The sequence below is a fragment of the Thamnophis sirtalis genome, unplaced genomic scaffold (assembly GCF_051295495.1).
Source record: "Thamnophis sirtalis isolate CommonGarterSnake01/CBP01778 unplaced genomic scaffold, rThaSir2_p1.2 scaffold_4, whole genome shotgun sequence".
Classification (NCBI taxonomy): domain Eukaryota; kingdom Metazoa; phylum Chordata; class Lepidosauria; order Squamata; family Natricidae; genus Thamnophis; species Thamnophis sirtalis.
This window is the reverse complement of record NW_028261384.1, coordinates 99,623,133-99,648,515: the sequence shown is the minus strand read 5'-3', so window position 1 is coordinate 99,648,515 and position 25,383 is coordinate 99,623,133. Positions and strand designations below refer to the sequence as shown.

General features: G+C 38.5%; 1 protein-coding gene across 2 annotated transcripts; it reads left to right on the top strand.

Moving 5' to 3' along the window:
* Positions 1–960: 960 nt before the first annotated feature.
* On the top strand, positions 961–15,508 carry MRPL45 (mitochondrial ribosomal protein L45). Of its 2 annotated transcripts, none has more exons than XM_087713565.1 (8): positions 961–1,021; positions 2,626–2,818; positions 4,893–5,010; positions 8,904–9,002; positions 10,025–10,073; positions 11,422–11,571; positions 11,668–11,841; positions 14,215–15,508. In XM_087713565.1, the coding sequence occupies exons 1-8, from the start codon at positions 989–991 to the stop codon at positions 14,257–14,259; spliced, it is 861 nt and encodes a 286-aa protein (XP_087569691.1). In that variant the 5' UTR covers positions 961–988; the 3' UTR covers positions 14,260–15,508. The 2 variants fall into 2 exon arrangements, with proteins under 2 accessions (XP_087569691.1, XP_087569692.1); XM_087713566.1 differs by having other exon boundaries at positions 976–1,015.
* The last annotated feature ends 9,875 nt before the right edge of the window (positions 15,509–25,383 follow it).

Sequence of the window (25,383 nt, the reverse complement as noted above, 5' to 3'; positions counted from 1 at the left end):
CTTTAACCATGTTTGAGGTCTTATTTGAAGCTGTTTATTTTAAATATTTATAAACATCTTCAGTCCAATAAGCGTCTACTATTTATGCACCTAGATCTAAAAACAGTGGTCATTTTTAGCTTGCAATACATAGGGAAACAAACACCTTCTATTTCTTGACAACAACTGTTTGCAGCGCATGTAGACAATTATGTTGTTTTTCTACAGTGAACAGGAATATTTTACCCACTGCCATTTTTAGCTGAGAACAATTAATCCATCTAGGGAGAAAAGCATAAAGAATATCTGTTAAGCTTTGGATGCTACACAGCACTTATTAATAAATTAACTAAATTCAGGTTTTTCTGTAGACTTAGTGACTTACACCAATGGTGAACTGATTTTTTCAGTGGTCTACCCTAGTTTGTATGCACTTACCTTCACTTTCTGCAAAACTTAATTTAGCTTGCAAAAAATGACATTCATAGATACATCGATTAATATTATTAATTTAGTTTACAAATATTGCTTTTTCAAAGGACTGAGTATATTGATTCGGTAATCAAGTACCATTAGGCACCGCAAATGCTAAATACAATCTCCACATAAGCAACAATAACATTTTATACAACACTAACTCGTTGTATACACCTTTGTGCAAAAGCATTCAAGCAGAATGACAGCGTTGTTTATTTAGGAAAAGTTACAAAGTGCTTAAAACAAATCTATTATCCATGTCATATTTATATATGTATTATATTTATATTTATGCGGTGTTTTGCTTGCTCGTGCAGGTCTGAGATTAGGAGACAATTTATGCCCTCGTCTTTGCAACGTTAACTGCGCCAAATCATTCTTGTTCAATGACGGAGCATCAGTTAAACGCCAGAGCGCTGCAGACCATCAGATTATCCTAACTGGAATGTTCCACGACAGACTCCGCCCCTTTTGTATTTCGTCACTTTCGAGATTCCTCCTCCATCCCGTCGTGCAAAGCGGCGCTCGCAATATGGCGGCTTCCATGCGACTAAATATAGTTAAGGTGCACTTATGTCCTTACTTTGAATTGGGAGGGGAATTTCGCTAGTAGTGAATTTTAATAGCGGGTCTTTTTCGGACAAATGGAAATGTATCTTTTTCATAATTATTAGAGCGCCTCTTTTTATGTCTGTATTTGTCTTTTTCATTTTACTGTGAGCGCTTTCTAGTATAGTATTGTACAAAATAAATACGACGAAATTGGTTGATTTCTGAGGTCAACAGTAGCCGCTTTATGTTTTATCACTTTCTGATGTCTACTTTTAATTATATAGGTAGAAGCTAATATGTAAGAAGTGAAGCTTTTCATCAATAGCTCCTCTTTCTTTGTAAATGGATAAAACGATCCATTTGTCATTTACGAAAATAGGGGAAATTGAATCATAATATAGGTGTGGTTTTTGACGTTAGTATTTACATTTTTTTTCTAATTTGAAGAGTTGGAGACTAATTGTACAGGAATTTAACTTTTATTGTGTTGGGGGGGGTTACACGAAGGGAGGTTCAGCCAATCTCATTGTACACATGTTGTACTCTGGCAATAAAGGTTTGAATTGAATTGAATTTGAAGTTTTGAAAAAACAATAGTCTGCATATCCAGAGCACTACAAAATGTTAAGTAGTTTTACTTCAATCATTGAAATAAGCCGTTGAATTAATTCTGAGGAAAGGAAAGGAAAATATGATAAAAATATTTATATGGCTGCCATCTCACAAATACTACTCTCATAAAAAATAGTTGACAAAGGTTATAACATAAGCACAATATAAAAATTAGTTTCAAAACTAGCTAAAACATAAAGTTGCTGCTGTAGACATCATATACTGGTAATGTGGGCTCAGTTATCCTGACAGCCAGCCAGAACTTAACATGCTTGCAAAATTTATACTGGGTGAGCACTGCATATGTGTATGTGCAAGAGGAAAAGTGATAGAACATGTAATTTGAATGGAAAATCTCCTAAATTTAAACCCATATCCAGAATTGTGGCTGTTTTGGTCAGTGTAGTGAACTCTAAGCTAATTTCAATAGTTGAGTCATGGAGAAAATCTATGTTGTCACTAAGAGTTGACATCAACTTGATAGCAAATAATCAGTCATTACTTGGGTTTATTCAACATTTTGGTACAGACTATCCAAACTTTTAGACACAGATATGATTTGTTTTAGCAAAGGATACCTATAGATCCAACCAGTTTTTTAGTACTAGTCATATTTTCTTAGCAATCTCTGAAGGCCATTATATGGCAATCTTCTGTTCTTATATACTTTATATTTTGGTTTGAAAGGGATTTTGTATGTCTAGATTGCCTTTTTCATTTTGAAAAGACGGTATGTATGCATTTGATTGTTTTGAAAAAGAAATATCATTTGCAGAAGGTATTTCCTGTTTCCAATTCAAACAAAACATATTTTTTTATTTGAAATACAGGTAAGAAGAACATGTTTTTCCTCTGTAGATTTGAATTTATATGTATGTTTAACATGCCTCCAAATGTGGCTCATATTGCTACAGTAGTTATTTGGATTGGGAAGATGAGAAGTAGATAAATGGCGGTAATTAAAAATTATTTGTATAATATATCTGCTTTTTTTTTAATTGAAAGGGGGTATCATGTTTGCTGAATGTTGCCCGTTGTGCCCCATCTTCTCTTGTGATCCCAGTAAGGACCAAGAAACGACTTAAATTTCCCTCTAGGATCTATGATTCTTTGGAACAACAGCAAAAATACTTAAAAGCTAAAGAAATGGCGATGCCTGAAGATAAGCTATCACAGTATATCACTATTACCTGCACAAGTAAGTAGTTTAGATAATTTATTTGGTAGAAAGAATTGGAGTAGGATTAATCTCTATGAATCCCAAAGTGAAATAGATATCAGTTGGTTGCTTCTCATTTTTTCCAGTCCTGGATATCTTTAAATCCTTTCTCATTGTATATAAAAAATTTATTGTAGGTAACGAATCACATAGCTATTATTTAACTACAGCAACAAGTGATGATATGTAGCAAGTTCTGAGCCATTGTCATTCTCCCTGTAATAGCATGTGATTGGAAATGAGCTGTAGCTATTCAGAAGGGATTGTTCTACCTATTAAAAAAATCCTGATCAGAAGACATAAAGATAGCTATAAAAATACAGAAATAACATTTCTTATCAAAACTGAGGTAATAAATCATAAAGTGGGGGGGAGTATGCTGTCTTGAGAGATTCTCAGTCATCCAGGTCATAGTTGTCTCAAAAGAGTTTTTTTCTTCAAAAGGCAACTGGACAAATTTTTCCTTGAGGAAGAAGAAAATGGTTCACTTCTCATCCAAGAAGCTTCATCAGTTTTGATAGCAGGAGGATGGAAGGATAGGTGCTGACAGTTGAAACTGGATGGTGGGGGAATGGAAGGATAGGTGCTGATAGGATGGTGGGGAGGGATGGAAGGACTGTTATTTCTTTTCAGCCATTTGGTTGTTAGTACTCTCTGAGAGCTGTTGAGGCTAGCATCCCTATTCCTTACCTGGGATCCCTGCTGCTTCCCACTACCTATGCATCTTGGGGTTATGATGGCAATCAGCACTGTTGGGATTGTCATTGCTAAATGATGTAGTCACATGACATTTTACTAAGATTGCATCATTTAGTGACAGTAGTCCCAGTCTCAAATGCTGTCATAACCAAAGGACTACCTATACATATTAATTAGAAGAGAGAGGGTGGAAACATGTAGCACTTTACATGTTTTCTATGAAGGAACCTATGGAGTGATCTTTGCTCCCTAACAAACACTGACTGAAACCAGGCCCGCATCTCTAGCTTACAAGGATACCATGGTCACCAAAATCAAAAGCCACTGAGAGGTCAAGGAGTGCAAGAATAGATGCATTACTCCATGACAGATCATCTGCAAGCACGATAAAGGCTCTTGCAGTACTAAATCTTGGCCCAAAACTTGACTGAAGTGAGTCTTCATAATCTATTTCCTCTAGAGTTCTCATTAACTGTAGACTGGCCACTATCTCTGACCAACCAATTAGTTATTGAATATGGGGTCCCTGCAGAATTAATGAACCTAACACCTTACTAACTTTCAGAAGGGTCCTTGAAGCTTTTAATTATTGATTCAAATTCTTATTATTACTGGTTGCATTTTGTACATGTTATTCTTACTGCTTTTAAAAATCTTCTTTGAAAATTTGTTTTTATTGGAAACTATCAAGAGACTTTAGTGGCCGGTGGAAAAATTAAAACAAAATAATAGATAGTCTTACTTTTTGGCACCATCTTTCTTCTTTCTGTCATTCTGCACAAATACATTTATTCATGAGTTGCGGTGGTGCAGTGGTTAGAGTGCAGTACTTTTTATATTGTAACCACTGTCCACATTGTCAGTAGAAAGTTTTTCCACAATAGTAATCCCGCGTTTCTCCGAAAATAAGACAGGTCTTATTTTCTTTTGATCCCCGAAATAAGCACTTGGCATTATTTTCGGGGAGGGCTTATTTTTGAGGTGCAGGAGGTAACGAGCATGGCTGCTGCTGTGTTGCAATATTTTGGGGGGAGGGCTTATTTTAGTGCATGCCCTTGAAAGCCCAATTGGGCTTATTATCTGGGAAGATCTTATTTTCAGGGAAACAGGGTAGGTAATTGAAGCTGTAAGTCAAGGCCATTCAGCAATACACATTTTTTATAGCAGTAGGATGTTAACAAGATCAAATTCTATGGAAGAAATTTTAAATTCACTAACATGGGGATGGGAGGTGGAAAGTCCAAGCAATAATATTTTACCTCAATTTTTTTAACATTAATGTTTTACATTTGATTGCGGAGCATGTTTTAAAAACAATTGTTTATTATATTTTTTTCTTATTTTGGCAACCCAGGGGGGATCTTTGAACCTTACGTTCCTCCAGAAGGAGATGCCCGTATGTCAATGTTATCTAAGGAAGGTCTGTTGCAAAGGACAGAGAAATTGAGGAATACTGCAAAATCTTACACATCGTATGTATCATTCTGTCTATGGCATCCAGTCTAGCTGTTGCATCTTTTCATTTAATGCTAGTGTACAATTTCCTTTTAGCAACTGCAGTTTGTACCATGGTCTTGATCGTCTTATCTTCCAACCATTTCGGTGGATCTTATAGGATGATTTACTTTCTGTTGTATTTCCTAAAAACCCAGGCAGTAAATATTAACTTACAAGAGTACATTATTACACTGTAATTCTTTTTGGAATATGGTGATCTGAAAAAGCAATTGAAGACTGAATATAAAATCTTATTTACAGAAAATGAGTTTAAATGCTTCTGTCTTTGTAGTTTTATTTCTGCTGTTTTCCCAGCATCTGGTAAAATATTTTCCCAGCGTCTGGTATATTTTTAATGCCGTGTTTCCCCCAAAATAAGGCCCATCCTAAGGCCCAACAAGCCCTAGCCTGATTTTTTGGGGGGGTTGGCCTTTTGGGAAGTCCTACCCTGAAAATAAGCCTGGGGGATGGGCATGGCCAGCATGAGAGATGGCAAGTGCATGGGGGCCGACAGTGTCCAGCAGTCGGTGCGGCCCACTGATCCCTTGCCACAGCACAAATACTGATAAGGCCAAGCATAGAGGCAGAGGCGGGAGGACGAAGACAAGCGATCCAGATGTGCTCAACAGTTGCCTGATTCAAAGGAGGCTTGCGTGGTGGCATCGGCAGCAGGTAGAGACAGAGGTATAGGGGATAGGGGAGGCAGGTGATCCTGATGCCCCTGCACGAGTGCTGTTCGTTGCAGCTGCAGGCAACCCAAGAGACAGTGGGATGGAGTGGGCAGCACGTTGGGATCACCTCTGCCTCCACCTGGCTCTGCTGCGCACTTTTCACCCAGAGAGAGACAAAGCTTCATCTGCTTGCAAAGAGGATGCTTTGAAACGGAGCCCACATTACCTCCTTTGCAAGCAGACGAATCTTTGAGTCTCCATCATTTCTCCATCCGGATGGAAAGTATTTGGTCGCCTATGGGGTGCTTGAGAATAGAGCAAATCGTTCCGGTGAAGAACTCCTGCGAGGCCAGCAGCAGCAAGGGCAGCCGCTTGGTGGCCAGCAAGGCACCCCCTGCAGTCAAGAAGTGTCCTGGCACCAGCTGGGCCAGCAGGCAGGGAGGGTAGAGACCAGGGCATGCCAAGAGCTTGGCCTGTTGCAGCCACGGGCAAACAGAAAGTGGAAAGGAGAGGACGGGGGTCAGTGGTAGCTGCACTCCAACTCGCATCGGCCCTCACATTCACTACCACCTGTACAAAAAAAAAATCACAAAAAATAACCCCTAGTGCTTATTTCCAAGCCCCCCTCCCCCAAAAATAAGACTGGGTCTATTTTCGGGGAAACACAGTATGACATTATTGGGTTCAAACATCAAGATTGGTTAGTTCTCCATGAAGTGACTTAATCACTCTGCAAATTTTTGAAGCTGATGACAGTTTTACACTTTTTCCTGTGAGTATACTCTTGAAAGTTCTTTCATGAATTCATGGTTTCTTTTTTCAGGCTTTGATTTAAACAAAACGGTTTTGTATTTAATAGTGTTTTCCTAAGAATTGTGCAATTTTTTTATTTGCTAATTACTGTATGTTTTGGAGTATAAGACGCACCTTTTTTCCTCAAAAAAGGCTGAAAATCTGGGTGCGCCTTATACATCTTATACAGCATTTTTTTGCCTCCCGAAGTCCCGCCTCTTCACCAAAATGGCTGTGCATACCCTAATGGAGGCTTTCAGACAGCTCCTAGGGGCTGGGGAGGGCAGCAATGAGCAAACAATGGGCCAATGTTTACCCCCCCCTCCAGCAGCACTCTATAAGCTTCCATAAGGCTATGCATGCAATTTTTTTGATGAAAAATGGGCTGTTTTTGCGGAAAATGGGCCGTTTTTGCTCTTCTCCCCCCCAACCCCAGAAGCACTTTGCAAGCCCTCCAAAGGCTATTCATGCCTTTTATTTGAAAGAAAACAGCTTGTTTTTGCAAAAAATGGGCCATTTTGGGAAGGTTTGCAGAGTGCAAAAACTTTTTTTTTTCCCCGAAACCTTTTTAGTTACAGCAATTGATGAGAATTACATTGATCAAGTACTGTGCCAGCAGAAACAAATCTTAGGTACTGCAGGTTGTCAGCGATTTCCTTATCCAGCACATGGATAAATACACCTGGAAACATCTACCTACCTACCTACTCTCTCTCTCTCCCTACCTACCTACTGTATTTCTCTCTATCCCTCTACCTACTTACCTACCTACCTACTCTCCCTCTATCTATCTTTCTATCTATCTATCTATCTATCTATCTATCTATCTATCTACCTACCTACCTACCTACCTACCTACCTATTCTCTCTGTCCCTACCTACCTACTGTATTTTTCTCTCTATCCCTCTATCTACCTACTCTCTCTCTCCCTATCTACCTACTGTATTTCTCTCTCTCTATCCCTCTACCTACCTACCTGCCTACCTACCTACCTATCTACCCTCTCTCCCTTCTTCCCTACCTATTGTATTTCTCTCTCTCTCTATCCCTCTATCTACCTACCTACCAATTCTCTCTCTCCCTACCTTTCTAAAGTATTTCTCTCACGACCTACCTACCTACCTACCTACCTACCTACCTACCTACCTAACTAACTAACTAACTAACTACTCTCTCTCTACCTACTTAGCTACTGTTTTTCTCTCTATCCCTTTATCTACCTACCTACCTACCTACCTACCTACTCTCTCTCTCCCTACCTACCTACTGCATTTCTCTCTCTCTACCTACCTACCTATTCTCTCTCCCTACCTTCCTACTGTATTTCTCTCTCCCCCCCTACCTACCTACTATATTTATCTCTCTCCCCCTCCATCTACCTACCTACCTACCTACCTACCTACCTACCACCTATCTACTCTTTCCCTCTCCCTACCTTCCTACTGTATTTCTCTCTCTCTCTCCCTCTATCTACCTACCTACTCTCTCCCTCCCTCCCTACTGTATTTCTCTCTCTCTCTCTATCCCTCTATCTACCTACCTACTCTCTCTCTCCCTACCTATCTACTGTATTTCTCTCTCTCTCTCTCCACCTACCTACCATTTCTCTCTCTCTCCCTACCTTCCTATTGTATTTCTCTCTCTCATGACCTACCTATCTACTCTCTCTTTCTACCTACCTACCTACCCACCCACCCATCTACCTACCTACCTACTGTATTTATCTCTCTCTGTCTGTCTGTCTACCTACCTACCTACCTACCTACCTACCTACCTACTCTCTCTCTCTTTCCCTACCTATCTACTGTATTTCCCTCTCTATCCCTCTACCTACTTTAAAAAAAAATTGCCTCTTCAAAACCTTGGTGCATTTTATACTCCGAAAAATACAGTAATCTGTTTCCAAATAGAGATATGACTTAGGTAACTTTGGAAATTTAGAATGGAATTGTTTCACTTCAGCTGTATCCTCCAATGCCCAAATACTTGGGATTAACTGTCCTTTAGTTTGCTGCATTAATCTACAGCCAGGATGAGTCCAGCATACTGAACTATAAAAATATATGAATAGCCAACAGCATTTTAGCCTAGATAAGTATGTGGTCCTATAATAAAAGAGATACTGTTGTCTTATTAATAGTAGGCTTGATTGATAACTTCAGAAATTAGTGTTTGGGTTTTTTTCTCATAATTCCCCATCAAGATGTCGACGAGGTATGATTTCATTGGCCATTATTCTTCCATAGATTGATCAGTGTAAAAATTATGATCAATATGAATATGATTGCAGGAACAGTGTTCTCCTGTTTTGCTGATCAGTCCTGTGTCTGATGAGCTTCATCTTATGGATACTTTTTTTCTTAAACTGGTTGTTTACTTTCTCCTTCCACTTTTTTCTTGACAGAATCCGAAAAATAAGGTCGAGTGATCCTGACTTCCGCATCAAAACCTTTGCAGAGAAAGCCCAAGGAATCTATATTGAGGCACACAATAATCTGGCCAAGTAAGACTTCTAGGGATGTGTTTGAGTTGTAGGCACCAGTTTACTCTCTCTTCCCACAAATTGTGCATTAGTTTGATAATAGTTAACATCTATTAGTTCATTTACCTTACTTAGAGGAACTTCAAAAATTATCTCTGGGGATTTTTTTTTAATGTAAAAAGAATTGGCTTGTTGCTTTGTGATGGATAGATTGATAGAAACTGGTTCAAATGCCTGGAATTACCATATGTTTTGGAGTATAAAACGCACCGGAGTATAAGATGTACCATGATTTTGAAGAGGCAAATTAAAAAAAAAAGTTTTTGCACTCTGCAGACCTCCCAAAAATGGCCCTTTTTTTGCAACATTGGTCGTTTTTTTCTTCAAAAATGAGCATGAATAGCCTTTAGGAGGCTTGTAGAGTGCTCCTGGGGGGTGGGAGTCCCCCAAAATGAGCAAAAAACAGTTTTTTGTCAAAAAAGGGCATGCATATCCTTTAGGAGGCTTATAGAGTTCTCCTGGGGAGGCAAAATTGACTAAAAAAGGCCACTTTTTCACTCATTTTTGCCCTCTCCAGCCCCCAGGAGCACTCTGGAAGCCTCCTAAAGGCTAAACACAGCCATTTTGGTGAAGGGGGTGGGGTTTCGGGAGACCAAAAATGCTGTATTCAGTGTATAAGACGCACCCAGTTTTTCAGCCTCTTTTGAAGTGTATTTGTGCATTCTGACACTCTTTTATCAGCTGTTTTGAAATTGTCTATTGTATCTTCCTTTTCCTATACAGTACTTTTGTCTTGATTCACAGAGGGTTTTTTTTTCTTTCCAGCCTTGCATAGTACAGCGTAACTTGAATTTTGTTAACAGTGGTCTTCCTTCAGGATTATTCCTGAATAATAATAGGATTATTCTCTCTACATATTAGAAGTTGTCAAGCATTGTATGTGCATGATGTCCATGCTGATGTGTTTCAAACTGAATAGTATCTTAATTGAGTTGATACTTACAAGCAACATGATCGTGTATTATTTTTCTAAATTCCTACAGTTTTAATGAGGAGAAACTCCACACTCTAGTGACTGAACACTGTTACCCGGTAAGAATCTGTGATGATATCAGCAAGTGATTGCTTAAAAGACTTTTAAGAAGATCTGTCATGACGCTTTTCTGTAGTAGATACTTGCTCTACTGCCCTGTGATATTCCTGTGTTGTTAGTCTGCCACACTAGGCAGAGTTAACCATCATTGGTGGACTCCTTCATTTCAAGCCCCTGATGTGCTTTGCTAGTTTGACATCCTTGTATGCACTTAAAATTAAAGTATGGAGCAAACCTATTTTTTATATTTAAAAAAAAATCTAAAAGGGAATAGGAAGTAATGCACAGTGTTAACATCTGCATGGGCTCTAAAACTCATTACAAGGTTTGGGGAAAACTGCCTAAGGGCTCAGCTTGGCTTATAACAGCCTGACCCCAGAAGGTTGCCTTTAAGTCTCTTTTTTGTTCTGTTTCTAATGTCTGCAGGTATAGTTTAGACTTCATCTTTGGAAACATTATATCAAATTATTGGTTTCACTGATAATGCTGTATGTAAAAAGTTCTGAATGTGAATAAATTAGCCCCATGATGGCAAACCTTTGGCACGCGTGCCAGAGGTGGCCTGCAGAGCCCTCTCTGTGGGTATGTGTGCCGTCGTCAGCTGCTCTTCTGGGTTCCGGTGCTCCGGCATGCACATGCACACATTCCAGTTTTAGCACTTGATACCGAAAAGTTAACCATTACTAAACTGGTCTATTTTGTCTAAACCAGCGGTCCACAACCTTTGCAGCTTGCCAGCTTGACTGGGGAGGGGGAGAGCAGAACCGGGCAGTGTGAGCAGTGGCTCAGTGCATATGCACTCATAGCTCAATTAGTGAGTTGGGCTGCGCATGAGAGTTGATCTGTGTGTGCGAGTTGAGCTAAGCGCATGTGCACCCTGACCTGCTGCTCATGTGGCCCAGTTGTAAATAGGCCATGGACCAGTAATGGGCTGGGGCCGGGGGTTGGGAACCCCTGTTCTAAACAGTACTATGAGTTTCAGTTGCTCACAGCATGACTTTGTATTTTACACCCATTTCTTTTTTCTCACATGGTCTTGTTTATTTGCCCCATTTTTTTCTTCAATTGTTTTTGTGCCTTTCTACTTTCTTTCAGGAGTGGAAAAATATTTTATACCAAATCATTAAATCTTGACCCCAATATTTTGCAGTTTAAAATTTCTGAGTTATTAAAAGATAGGGATTTGGGTGTTCTTTTTGTTTTGGTCACTTCCATTTTTATTCTCTTAATATTTTCCTTAACAAAATTCTTGTAGCTGCTCATAAGTATTTTTAATCCTCGTGCATTAGTATGCTTAATCTGCTTAATTTGAACATGCTGAAATTTTAGACATGTTGTATTTGCTAGGAAATGGTACAAGGAAATGAACATAAGACCATTCGATGGAGATTTCTGGAATCATTGGAGCCCCCTAGAGTGGTCCAGGTGCGATGCCCAACTCTGCTGAACGAGGATCTTTTGTATGGGCAAGTAACAGTTCGAATTCACCTTCGACAGGTATGTAATTCCAATCACTGCTGCTCTGGAGGTATCAGAATGTGTTTTGCATATCACTGCTTAATGTCACAGGGTTGGTTTATTCTTTTTTGACAGATTTTAGCTATCTATGATCAGTTTGGGAGGCTTATGTATGGAAGTGAACAGATACCAAAGGATATTCTGGAATATGCTGTGTTTGAAAAACATTTGCTACACAAAACTGGCCAGTGGAGATTACATGACAAGATTGTTCCATCCTGGGCGCCTCCAAAAGATCCTCTAATCAAGGTATGTGTTTAGGTTATGATATGGCATTTATTTCTAAAGGTATCTTAATTTTTTTGATGCATAAATCAGAGCAATGTTACAGTTTTGGCATCTATCTTTTATCTAATAAAGAATAAAGTATCTTGATTCATATTCTTCTTCTTGTGCCATATCCATCATCTGACGTTGACAATCATGTTAGTGACTCTATTTTTATTAACAGCCACAGAAAAAAGTGCTGCTGAGGTTTGTCCAAACCTGTTCCTTGGATTTTGAAGCCATTATGTTCTGTATGGACCTCATTTGCCTTCAGTCTTTCCCTGGAGGATTAAGTGAAATATGATGTATTTTTCCGGGTGTCGCATCACATGTCCAAAATATTCTAACTTTCGCTTTTTGATTCATATATCCTACTAAATCATAATGTGATTTGTTTGGTTTTATCGTATGAAATGAGCTATTGTCAATTAATTATCCATGGTTTATTGAATAATCAGCAAGTGGCTCAGTTTAAAAACAAGTATGTTCTAAACTCAACACCTACATGCATTATTATAAGCCCATTACAGGACTTCTGTCAATTTCATGCTTTCTTGGGACATAGGATTATAGATCCTCACATTCTCATCTAGCATAATCAGTGGACATTGGCAGGAGCATGAGGAGTGGTAGTTTGGAGGAAACTATTATAGAGTCAGAGGTGTGTGCTTGAGTTCCCACTGTAGCCCTGTCCTGTGCTCATATAATCCTTACATAAGTCATAATCTTAAAACCTTAGTTTCCTGTTTAAATAATGTCAAAAGTAATTCATACAATCTTGACTGAAGAAGCACAGTCATTGGGAATGAACTATTTTATAAATGATAGGATCAGCTTGGATTGCACATCATCATTCAAATTCAAAACCAAACAAATTGCATTATAGCGTGTTTCCCCGAAAATAAGATCTGGTCTTATATGGTTTTTTTATGGTTTTATGGTTTTATTTGTATTTGTAGGCCGCCCTTTTCCCTGAGGGGACTCAGGGCGGCTCACAGAAAACCAAGGGAGGGGGGAATACGACATTGAGATTACAACACATAATAAAATAGCAAACAACATGCATACTACATTCGGGCGGGGTAACAGTCCTTATCTTATATATATTTGGTTGCCAAATTAAACACCAGGGTTTATTTTCATGGAGATCTTGTTTATTTTGTGACTGCAACGGAGCAGGAGGTGAGATGGTGGTGTGAGGCGAGATGGTGGGGGTGGAGGACAAAGTGGTTCACTGGTGCCACAGCCACTAAGTGAGGCGGTAAGGGTGGTGATGAACGAAATGAGGCATTTTGAAACGAGAAGTCCCAATAGTATTCTTGGCTGCCTGGCTCACAGAGCCATGATGCTGGCAGAGTGTGGCGGCAACTAGAGCATCTCACCCGCCGGGGGCTAGCAGGGTGTCTCCTGTTCCATTACCAATTGCATGGGGGATTACTTTGTCAACTGCTTTCCAACTTCGCTGCCCTGAGTCCCTCCCGGAGAAGGGCAGCATACAAATAAAATAAATCTAAATCTAAATCAACTCCTGCCCAGCTCTCCTCATTTCACCAAAGCATCCTTTCACTAACCTCCTTTCGACTTCCGTTCTCCACCGTGTGGCAAGGCAACAAAAGAAGACTGGGACTACCAGTGAAAAAAAAGATCAATCAGACCTTCCAACTTTGTGAAATCTTTTTTTTCCCCCTCAAGAAGTTGGAAGGTCTGATTGATCTTTTTGTTTTTGTTTTGTCCCACAAACGTCGTCAGTATCAGGGTTCTTCAGGCCGGGCAGCCAAGGATACTATTGGGGCATCATCCTCTATCCCCCCACCGCTTCACTTTGTCCTCCATCTCCCCACCACCTTGCTTAGTGGCCATAGCACTAGTGTATCTCTCAGCCTCCTGCTCTGTTGCAGCAGCGAGCAAGGAAAAGAAGCTTCCTCCTCCACCCACCCACACCACCTCATTTCATCATGCTCTACCATCTTGCTTAGTGGCTGTGGCAACTCCCTTGCCTCGTGTTGGCAGCAACCAGACAGAATGGCTGCACAAGCTCCTAAGTAGGGCTTACATTAGGAGTAGGGCTTATATTTGGTCCAGGTGTGAAAATCAGGCTAGGGCTTGCTTTCGAGTTAGGTTGTATTTTCAGAGAAACATGGTATCAATCCAACCAATGTGTTCCAACATTCCCACTTTTTTCCAGAGTTTTGAGGTCTAGTCCTTCTATGTTTTCTTAAGTCGTTTTTTTAAAATAAACAGTTGCTTATGCAATGGGAAGTCAGTGCATTTCCTTTATATTTCATAGTTAATGAACTTTTGACAATTGGGGCATTGATTTTGTGTTTTCTTTTTCCCCAACCTTACACTTTCCAGACTGTTATGATCCCAGGACCAACCGTGACACCTTCGGAAGCTTAAGGAAGAATCATCATAAATCATATTTAATGTGACAAATAATAAGACCAAAAAAACAAAACAGGAAGACAGAATTGGATATGTTGGGCGAGCTTCTTATGTGTTATGCCTCTGGTTAAATTATGAGGTATATATCAAGCTGTATAATCCCTATATTATTCCATTTTTCAGTCTTCCTTGCTAGAATAATTGATGTGTACTTTGCGATATTGGTTGTATATTGTTACTTTTTGATTAATAAAGTAATAGATTTTAAGATACAAAACCTAATCAACTTTTATTTTACAATCCACTGAAATCCACAGGGTCAGGAGCTTTCTCTGATTTCATAGATGTAAGGGTAGTGACAGTTTCTTGAATTAAAAAAAATATGGTACTTATGTAGCTAGTAATCTCACATTCTATATTTTTAAATCATCTATATCCTTTGTAGATGATTTAGAAATTATGGTTTGGAATAAAGTTTTTAAAAGTTTTAAATAGGTTTGAAGATTGCATACTCAGTCCTGTATAAACTGTGGTAGGCAAAAAGTCTTTTTTGCAAATAACATTTATTAAATTTGTGTTTAGCAGGTACCAAAATTCTGTATCACTCAGCAGCTTGATGGGAGACATACAGAATTCAATTCTTAAAAGTGAAAATAAAAAAGAAATAAAGCTCAATCTAATAATTGCTTCTTTTTATAAGAAGAATGTGCAGTAATTTACCATATTTTTCGGAAATAAGATGCACCCCCCCCCAAAAAAAAGAGGTTGAAAATTTGGGTGCATCTTATACATTGAATGTAGCCCCACCCACCCACCCACCGACCCTCACCTTTTGGCTTCTGTCTCCCAGCAATTTACCTCCTTGCAGCAAACAGAGAAAATTTGCTGAGGCGGCAAAAGGCAATCCCTGCATCCTGAAACAGCTGAAATTGAAAGTGAAACAGGCTGTTTGCTGCAAGGAGGGAAATTGCTGGGATGCAGAGGCAGATTTCCCCCCCTTCTAATCAGGCTAAACTGAAACTTGCTGCTTGCTGCAAGGAGGTAAGTCAATGAATAAATGTCTGTATAATGTTCAAATTATTAGACTTATTTTTTAAAGACTGCCTCATTATTGTTCTAGATAACTTAACAAAATGAAGAAGCTTTTTAAAAATAAATGCTTGTTTTGAAGAGCCCCAGTGCTATTGTATCTGTTTTTAAATATCAGAGAATAACATATATTTCCAGAAAGTCACATCAATTTTAACAGCATCTGTACAAGTATAGTCTGAAATGTAACACCATAAACAGGGTATATTGTCTGTGCTCTTTGCTGCAAGTAGGCAAATTGCTGGGAGTCAGAGGCAGATTTTCCTCCCCCCCCCCCTTTCCTCTCCAAAATCTAGGTGCGTCTTATACTTCGGGGCATCTTAGACTCTGAAAAATATGGTAATCTCAAGAGAATGCTTTGGCAGTGTCTTGCCTTTAGTGTGAAACCAAAGATTGGCATAACAGACACTAATAGAAGAACCCACCATCTCCAATTACAGTTACATAATTAAAAAAAACAATAGTGTAATTCCTTATTGGAAATTAACATTCTTATTCAAGAATAAGGGGGAAAATATGGTGCTTTTTACTAGAATCTTATGGGAATCTGCAGAGCAGAGTGAACTTGTTATTTTCTTCCCAGTTGTACTTGAAACTTGGGGGCAGTAAATGAAAGGAAGGGACTACAGGTAGTCCTTGTTTAATAACTGCCTCGTACAATAATCACTTGCAGTTGTAATGTTGATGAAAAAGTAACTTTGTGACTAAATTTCGCATTTATAACCTTTGCACATTTGTAAAGCAAAAGAAAGCTGAAGTAAGAGTCTTCAGAGTCATGTTTTTGCAATGGTTGTTAAGTGAATCACTGCAGCTGTTAAGTGAATTTGGCTTCTCCCTTTTTGCTTGCCAGAAGTCAACTGAGAAGGTCACAAATGATGCTCACAAGATTCTAGTATCCTGCGACTATCGTAAATACATGCTGGCTGCCCAGCATCCAGATTTTAGTAAGTGATTTCCACTTCACTTAACAATGGAGTACAGTATTTTTTGGAGTATAAGACGTATCGGAGTATAAGATGCACCAAGATTTTGAAGAGGCAAATTAAGAAAAAGGTTTTTGTACTCTGTAGACCACTCAAAACTGGCCCATTTTTCGCAAAAACAGACCCATCCCCCCCTCCCAAAAAGGGCATGAATAGCCTTTATGAAGTTTGTAGAGTGTTCCTGGAGGGTGCCCCCCAAACGACCAAAAAACAGCCACTTTTTGTCAAAAAAAAGGGCAAGCATAGCTTTTAGGAGGTTTATAGAGTGCTCCTAGGGGCTGGAGGGGTGGAACTGAGCAAAAAACAGCCCGTTTTTCACTCATTTCTGCCCTCCCCAGCCCTCAGGAGCACTGTAAAAGCCTCCTAAAGGCAAGCACGGCCATTTTGGTGAAGGGGGCGGGGTTTCGGGAGGCAAAAAATACTGTTTTCAGTGTGTGCAGGTGTGTGTGTGTAACTCCAAGTCAATCACACTATCCACTTAGGTAGCAACACTAATCAATTTCACATGCTATTGTGAACATAGAATAGACAAAAGGTGGAAAGCATAGGCAGTTAGCAAGACATCCCCAATAAAGGAGTGGATCTGCAGGTGCTGACCACAGATCACTTCTCAGTTCCTTTGCTTTCTGGCTGATGGTTTGTTCACTTTTGAATGCTGGCGGTGCTTTCACTCTAGTGGTAGCATGAGACAGAGTCTATAACCCACACAAGTGGCTCAGGTAGTGCAGCTCATCCAGGATGGCACATCAATGCGAGCTGTGACAAGAAGGTTTGCTGTGTCTGTCAGCATAGTGTCCAGAGCATGGAGGCGCTACCAGGAGACAGGCCAGTACATCAGGAGACGAGGAAGCCATAGGAGGGCAATAGCTCAGTATCAGGACCGTTACCTCCGCCTTTGTGCAAGGAGGGACAGGAGAAGCACTGCCAGAGCCCTGCAATATGACCTCCAGCGGGCCACAAATGTGCATGTGGCTACTCAAACGGGAAGAAACAGACTCTATGAGAGTGGTATGAGGACCTGACGTCCACAGGTGGGGTTTGTGCTTACAGCCCAACACTGTGCAGGATGTTTGGCATTTGCCAGAGAACACCAAGATTGGCAAATTCGCCACTGGTGCCCTGTGCTCTTCACAGATGAAAGCAGATTCACACTGAGCATATGTGACAGACGTGACAGGGTCTGGAGACGCCGCGGAGAACGTTCTGCTGCTTGCAACATCCTCCAGCATGATCGGTTTGGCAGTGGGTCAGTAATGGTGTGGGGTGGCATTTCTTTAGGGGGTTGCACAGCCGTCCATGTGGCCTGACTGCCATTAGGTACCGAGATGAGATCCTCAGACCCCTTGTGAGACCATATGCTGCTGCAGTTGGCCCTGGGTTTCTCCTAATGCAAGACAATGCTAGGCCTCATGTGGTTGGAGTGTGTCAGCAGTTCCTGCAAGACGAAGGCATTGATGCTATGGATTGGCCCACCCGTTCCCCAAACCTGAATCCAATTGAGCACATCTGGGACATCATGTCTCGCTCTATCCACCAATACCATGTTGCACTACAGAATGTCCAGGAGTTGGGGGATGCTTTAGTCCAGGTGTGGGAGGAGATCCCTCAGGACACCATCTCCCACCTCATCAGGAGCATGCCCAGGCGTTGTAGGGAGGTCATACAGGCATGTGGAGGCCACTCACACACTACTGAACCTCATTTTGACTTGTTTTAAGGACATTACATCAAAGTTGGATCGGCCTGTAGTGTTTTTTTCCACTTTAATTTTGAGTGTAACTTTATATATATATATATATATATATATATATATATATATATATATATATATATATATATATATATATATATATATATATATATATATATATATATATATATATATATATATATATATATATATATACATATACATACACACACACACACATACACATACACATACATACATACATACACACACACACACACACACACACACACACACACACACACACACACACACACACATATATATATATATATATATATATATATATATATATATATATATATAAACTTGATTGAAATCACAGTAGGCAGCATATAGTGCAAACTATTCAGATACAAACAAAAGAGGAAAGAATGTTCTGAGAGGATGATTTGTGATTATTTAAGCCCATAGGCCCCATTTCATGATCATGCCAACAACATGCTTCCCAAAGAAGTATATCAGATATGTTCAAAACATAATCTGAGGGCTACAGTTGTTTTCCCAGAAAAAAATGGAAGTAAAAAACCGAGATATACAAGAGGAGGATCCAATGTCCCGAAGAGACGACGTGCAATCTTAATGCTCTGAGATCACCGCCAGTACTTTTGCCGCTGGGTGGTCCAAACGGACCTAAACCGTCCTGCAGAGAATGGGAAGAATATGTCCTTCTGATCTCAGGAACATCGCAAAGTCCCTGATCGATTCAGGAGAAGTTATTCTAGCTGGCGACAAAAGCACAGCCCCATGGCTGATGAAGTTGGGGCGGCTCCGAAACGGCAGGATACAGAAAGAGAAAGTGTTTTCAGCTGGTGAAGAATTTTTACCGTTTTAAAAGAGACTGCCTATAAAAAACTTAAAGTTAATTTAAATTTGAGAACAGAAGAAATAAGCGGCAGAATTAAGCTTTGAATGGTTTTGGACAGTGGGTTATCTTACTTTTTAAATGCTACTTTCATGGATGGAATTTATGCAAGATTTTAAAATGAATGGATTAAGTTGTCTTTTATCCATTTTTATTATTATTATTTGCAACCTATGGACTAAAATTCTCCTTCATTACTGTGTGTGTTTTTCCCTTTTTCTTCTCTATTTCATTCAAGAATTTTACTTTTTTTAAACTTGGAATAAAAAAGATACAAAAGGCAACAAAGAAAATTGTAACAACAGAGGGAAAGACAACACTGCTACTCGGAGGCTGGAGGTTTGTGTATTGGAAACAAAACACTTTTACTTTCCTTACTGATTATTCTGGCTTGGCACTTCAAGGTGCTCACTGTTTTGTCTATAGCGAGTGATAAGAAAAGCATACAGATGTTCCTTTGAAGTAAGACCTGATTTTGAATTTATGTTTAATCTTGTAAAAATCTTCCAAGCCAGAGCAGCAGTGTGTGTCAACTGGAGATAATGACACAATCTCAACAGCAGAAAGAAACTTTAAGTTTGCAAAAGATATTGTTAGAAATTCAGAAACTATCAAACACATTTGAGAGGACAGAGAAGAAGTTGGAAAATCTAGAGCATCTAACAGTAAAATATGATGAAGTTGGAGATGTTTATCAAGTGGAAAAAGTAGAGGTTAGAGTCCTAAAAATCAAAGAGAAAAATAACCACAAAGAAATTAAATCCGCTGATATCTATGGTGATTGATTTATGTCTGGAAATGGAAAGAGTGGAATACAGAAAGAGGAATTAAATGGAGGGGAATTCTATCCTAGATGGCAAGATACAGAAGAAGAAAAAATAAAAGAATTTATAGATTTAAAAAGAGAAATTTTATTAGCAACTTCATTGAAAACACCACTGACAATTAAAGATAAGCTGATCAAGGAAACAGAAGAAGGGCATCGAAATTACATGAGAGACTTAAGCAATGAGTTGCAAATAGGAGTCCATACAAATTTGATTAAGGAGCTGATTAGAGGACTGATACCATAAATGGCAGAAGACATGAGATTGTTTTGCTACTGGAAAAATACAGGTTGATAGATGAAAGTGTATAATCTAAAACTAGTTAAACAGTGAAATTTAGTGACAATAGATATAGTTAAATAAATAATTGATAATGATACTGTATACATATGTATTGCTATGATAAGTAATATTTGGATATGAATATTGAATGGTACCTATGAAAGGAAGATTAGGAATTTTTTTGTTATATATAAAAGTTAATAAAAAAAGAACTAAGTTAAATTTAGTTAAGTTTTGATTATTAGGGGGAAAATGTTATGATAAAAGATACAGTCAAACAAAGGAGGGATAATGATAAGCATATATAAATGCATGGGTACAACATAAGGAAATTGGATGTAAACTAAACAGTGATTTGGAAAGAAGGATTAGAAATTTTTGTTACTAAATATTATGGATGTTTAGGATGTTAATATGAATTATGGTTGATGACTGTGGAAGAGATGCACGAAAGTCTTTGGTAACCAACTGATAGACTTTCTACAGTATGTAAAGAAGGAGGATTCTTTGTGTTGTGTCTGTTTTAAAAATAAAAAATAAAAAATATACATAAAAAACGAGATATACTTTCTCTTAATATATATCATTACTGTATTTACATTGCTACAGAGGGAGATAACTTTCTTTGATATTTAATATAGTACAGGGACAATATAGTCCTCACATTTGACATACTAGATTAGTAGCACTTCCTAAAAGTACATCAGACAACTCAGAGGAAGCGAGGGTTCAAAAGGGAAATTTGGAATCTCAGATTTATTATAAAGCAGCCAATGCCATGTGTGTTGCCTGTTTGTGGAGGAAGTCTCTGAGCAATGAAACAACATCTCAAAAGCAGTTTCCTCCAATCCTTTAACTCAGTGAGGGTTCTTAATCGTGGATCTGGGTCTGTAACGTTGATAAGGCTGGTCTTCATAGCTTCCTAATCTTTCCTTTATGAATAGTATCCATTGTTTCTTTGGGTTCACATCTTCTAATCAAGAGGAACTTAAGAAGTTAATTCAGAAAATAAAACATATCAATTGAAGTACACTCTTAACTCTTTCATGAATCTGCAACCTTTGGCATCCCTCCTTGTGCTCTACTGTTGAAAGATAGTCCTCTCTGGGCCAATATTTATCACATAAATATAATAGAAATAAGGGCGATATCTTTGAATTGCTTCATAGCTTAGCTTTAAGAACATCTATATAATCTTATTGTTGGACTGCACAATATGACATTGCATGTATCAAAAGGTATACAGGACATTTTTGAAAAACAAATGGCTTTCCCTAGCCTTATTTATTTTAGTGTTAGCTGAACTCTACTTAATTATTGTTTCAATTTACTACTATTTATATTTTTCCCCTCCTTCGGGGAACAGTTATTAGTCTATTTCTTTAGATTATAATGAAGAACTATGTTTTAAAATATTTTATAATGTATATTTCCTGCCTTTAACAAGTTTCTGTTACTATTGTTGCTTTAGTTTGTGCCTTCCAAAAATATCAGATTTCTGAATGCTGCTTGCAACAATGTCAAAGAAAATATTGTGTAATGTATATTTTCTGCCCTTAGCATGAGGGGAGGGGGAAATTGCTTTTGTTTTTCAAAAGTACCAATTTCCAATATTGTTTGCAACAATGCCAAATAAACATTCTCAAGAGTATGCCATCTTGTGGTTGAAAAGCACAGGTGACCAAGTCATTGATTGGATGACATCATTAAAAAGCTTTATAAAAAAATAATGTTTAGGCAGGAGATATCAACTTAAACAAATTTTTCAGAAGGTAGAAATATCAGTGTCTTTAAGCAAATTGCTCACATGAGATCTGGGACAATACAGTATGCATAGGATTTATACACAAGATTTATAATACATTTAAGGCTACTGTAATTTACACCCTGGATTTAATGAATAAATCATAGTTTATTTTAGGATAGGAAACCACAATTTGAAACAATTTCTGATTTGCCTATTACAGGGAGGCCTTAATTTATGACCACAATAGGTACTGGAAAATTTGTCATTAAGCAGTATGATTAAGAAAGATATCACATGACCAAACCCAATTTTCCAACCTTTTTTGCTGTATTGTCAAGCATCACATGACTGTGACTTCTGACTTTCCCAGCCAACTTCCCTATTGACTTTGCTTGTCAGAAGTCAGTTAGAAAGATCACGAATGGCAACCACACGACTATGGGACACTGTGACTTGTCTGTTGTAAATGTGCAACATTTGCAAAATGCCCAAATAACAATCACCTGACCATGAGGATGCCGAAGCAATGGCAAGTGCATGGACCAGTCATAAGTCACTTTTTTCCATGTTGCAATTTTGAATGGTTGCTCAACATATGGTAACAATAGCACTTAAACTTATATACCGCTTCACAGTGCTTTTACAGCCTTCTCTAAGCGATTTACAGAGTCAGCCGATTGCCCCCAACAATTTGGGTCCTCATTTTACCCACTCCAGTAGGATGGAAGGCTGAGTCAACCTTGAGCCTGATAAGATTTGAACTGCCAAATTGCCAGCAGCTGGCAGTCAGCAGAAGTAGCCTGCAGTACTGCATTCTAATCACTGCATCACTGCAGTGGTGATAAGTTGAGGAGTGCCAGTATAAATATATCTTACGGTGTATTCCTAATTGGTTTCATCCCATCCAAGTCTCTAATAAAATCTACAGAGACATAAGGCAAGGATAGCTTTTAAAAAAGAAATTAAAACAAACCAATATCTCCTTTACTATACCTCATTCCTTAGATTTTTAGTTTCTGGCTTTTTCAATAAGATATTTATATATGAATATAGTTGAGAAAGAGCTTTGATAGACAAATTGGGAAACCAAATAAGAATGAGATAATCTAGGGATGGTTTATTGCAGAAAAGAGGTTAGTGGGATTAGCAATGGTAGGGATGTTTGAAACTCATTCAATAAATTATATTAAATCATTTCTCAAATATTAATCATACCAATAATAGATTATTAAAAGCTGTATAATACTTCCAATAGTTCAAAAAGCCTTTCTAGTTGTATAGAAGTTATATGATTTTTATAATAATTCTATAAAACACATTTCTCTTTCCCATGTTATAGCTGGAAAAACTGATGGTTAAAGATGGTTCATGAATTCCCTAGCCATGAAACAATTTAATGTGACAGGACAGGTAGAACCCAAAATATTTGCATGTGTTACATGGCTCTTATTAAAGTCTATAAGTCAGGATGGTGTTATGCAGAGGGACTAGGCCTGTCACTCAGGGGTTCTGTTAAATATTAAGGAATATACACAGAGTTGTAATTTGTTTAACCACAAACTATTACATAAACAGCAATAAATTGAGTTTGCTGATCATATTAAGCCAGCAGCTAAGCTCTTCAAATCACAATGGCTGGATTTGCAGGAAACAAATGACATTTTCCTATGCAAATGCCACAGAAAAAAATAGCTCATGATATAATCCTTATAAAAATGCAACAATTATTATTTATTTATTATTTGTAATACACAGCTGTAGTGAAGCACCGAGTATATTCTGAGTTCATGTAGATAGCATCAATTAAGGCATAGCAGCCTCCCTGTAGTTGGTGACATAGCAATTATACTGTTTTCAGTCTTTGACTTCTTAATTTGAAAGTTACATATTTGAGTTCCTGAAAGTTGTGGTTTGTTTAACCGGTAGACCAGTTTTTTTTCAACGTTAGCAACTTTAAAATGTATGAACTTCAACTACCAGAATTCCACAACCAGCACATCTTAAAGTTTCCAAGGTTGAAAAGCATTGCTATACAGATCAATGTTTCTCAACCTCAGCAACTTGAAATCTACTATAATAGTTATGAGAATAACCTTGAGACACAGGAAGAAGAGCTGGAGTCTAGATAACGATCTGATAAAAAATGAGTCTAAACCAGAAATGTAGTTATAAAAGATTTCAGCTTCCTGGTCTGGACTACCATGCAGGGCTGACACCACCTTTTAAATTGCTGATACTGTGAAGCAGTTGTGTAGACATATACATATACTTGGATCAATGACCTGATTTCAGAATAGGGTAGCTTTCTAAGCAATATTCAGCATGAACTGAATTAGCATGATAAAATATGCTCCTGGATATTTTTTCAGTCCTCAGAATTTCATAGCAGGCATGCCAACCTGGAAAGCATTTTCTCCAGAAGTAAAAATAATAATAGCCTCTATTTGAGCTTGACATCTACTGTCCACCATGCAAGATTTTTGGAAACATTACGAAAATAGTTTCTCAGAATAAAGGTTTTTGTGTGGTTTTTTTTCCATTTTCAATGTTTAGCCCCGGGGCTTCTTCCTGGCCTCCCATGCAAATACTATACAAATGAAACTCTGCTTGGCCCATCAGGTAAGGACCACAGCATGCTTGAAATTGAGATTTCAGCCAACAACAAAAACTCCAGGCTGCTTGAGTTTTCTTTAATTTCTTATATAAATAAACTGGAAGCTTACAGGCTTCAAAGTACCAGCCTCTTCCTTTTTTAAAAAGAAAGTTTACAAGAAAGCGAAATTTTAAATTTTGTTAAAGAGAATGTCTTTCAGTCCCACATAACATCCATATTTTTGAAAAATAATTTGGTTAGTTGCAATGCAGTAGGCATACTCATTTAGCAATGGCAAATAAACTGGAGAGCAATGATAGTTTGTATCACCAGTTCCCCTCCCTCCCCCTCTTCAGCCCTTTTTTCCCATTTCGTTACTGTAACTTCCTGCAATAACAGATACTTTAGGAACAGGCAGCCATCCCCTGGAAGTTTTTTTGCGAATGCGTAGATATCATGTCAATATTCCAGTGTATCTACTGCCTCAATAATGTTGATTTTACTTAAAGTGGAAAACTTGTGGTACATGGGCCATGTTACAATTTATTCTAAATTCGTTAACTTTGCTGTAGGTTTCTTGACTGATTTAAGGTGCTGGTTTTATCTTTTACAGCTTTAACATCTTAGAGGAATAGACTGAATGGGGCTGAGAGATCTGCAATGGAAGCTCTGTTCTCTGTCGTAATATTGAACAAGGTTAAGCATTTCCTAATCGCTATCACTTTTTTTCAGTGATAGTTCCTTGCCGGAGGTGGGCTGCTTGGGGTTCGCAGGGGTTCAGGAGAACCTCTAACTAAGATTCTGTACAGTTCAGAGTACCCCTAAATCCTTCTCCTGGCTGGCCCCGCCCACTTCCCACACTGCCTCTCCAAGGAGTCCCCACATGGCCTGTTTTGGACGTAGGTAAGTGCAGGATTTGCGCGGAGGCTCAGGGAGGGCGAAAAATGGTCCTACCGGAAGTTCAGGAAGGCCAGAAACGGGCCCATTTCTGGCCTCCAGAGCC

Excerpts from the sequence above, each read along its gene's own strand:
- MRPL45 (XM_087713565.1), top strand. The coding sequence starts at position 989 with ATGGCGGCTTCCATGCGACTAAATATAGTTAAG. Across the intron at positions 9,003-10,024 it reads GCACACAATAATCTGGCCAA|TTTTAATGAGGAGAAACTCC; the intron begins GTAAGACTTCTA and ends AAATTCCTACAG. Across the intron at positions 11,572-11,667 it reads TTCGAATTCACCTTCGACAG|ATTTTAGCTATCTATGATCA; the intron begins GTATGTAATTCC and ends CTTTTTTGACAG.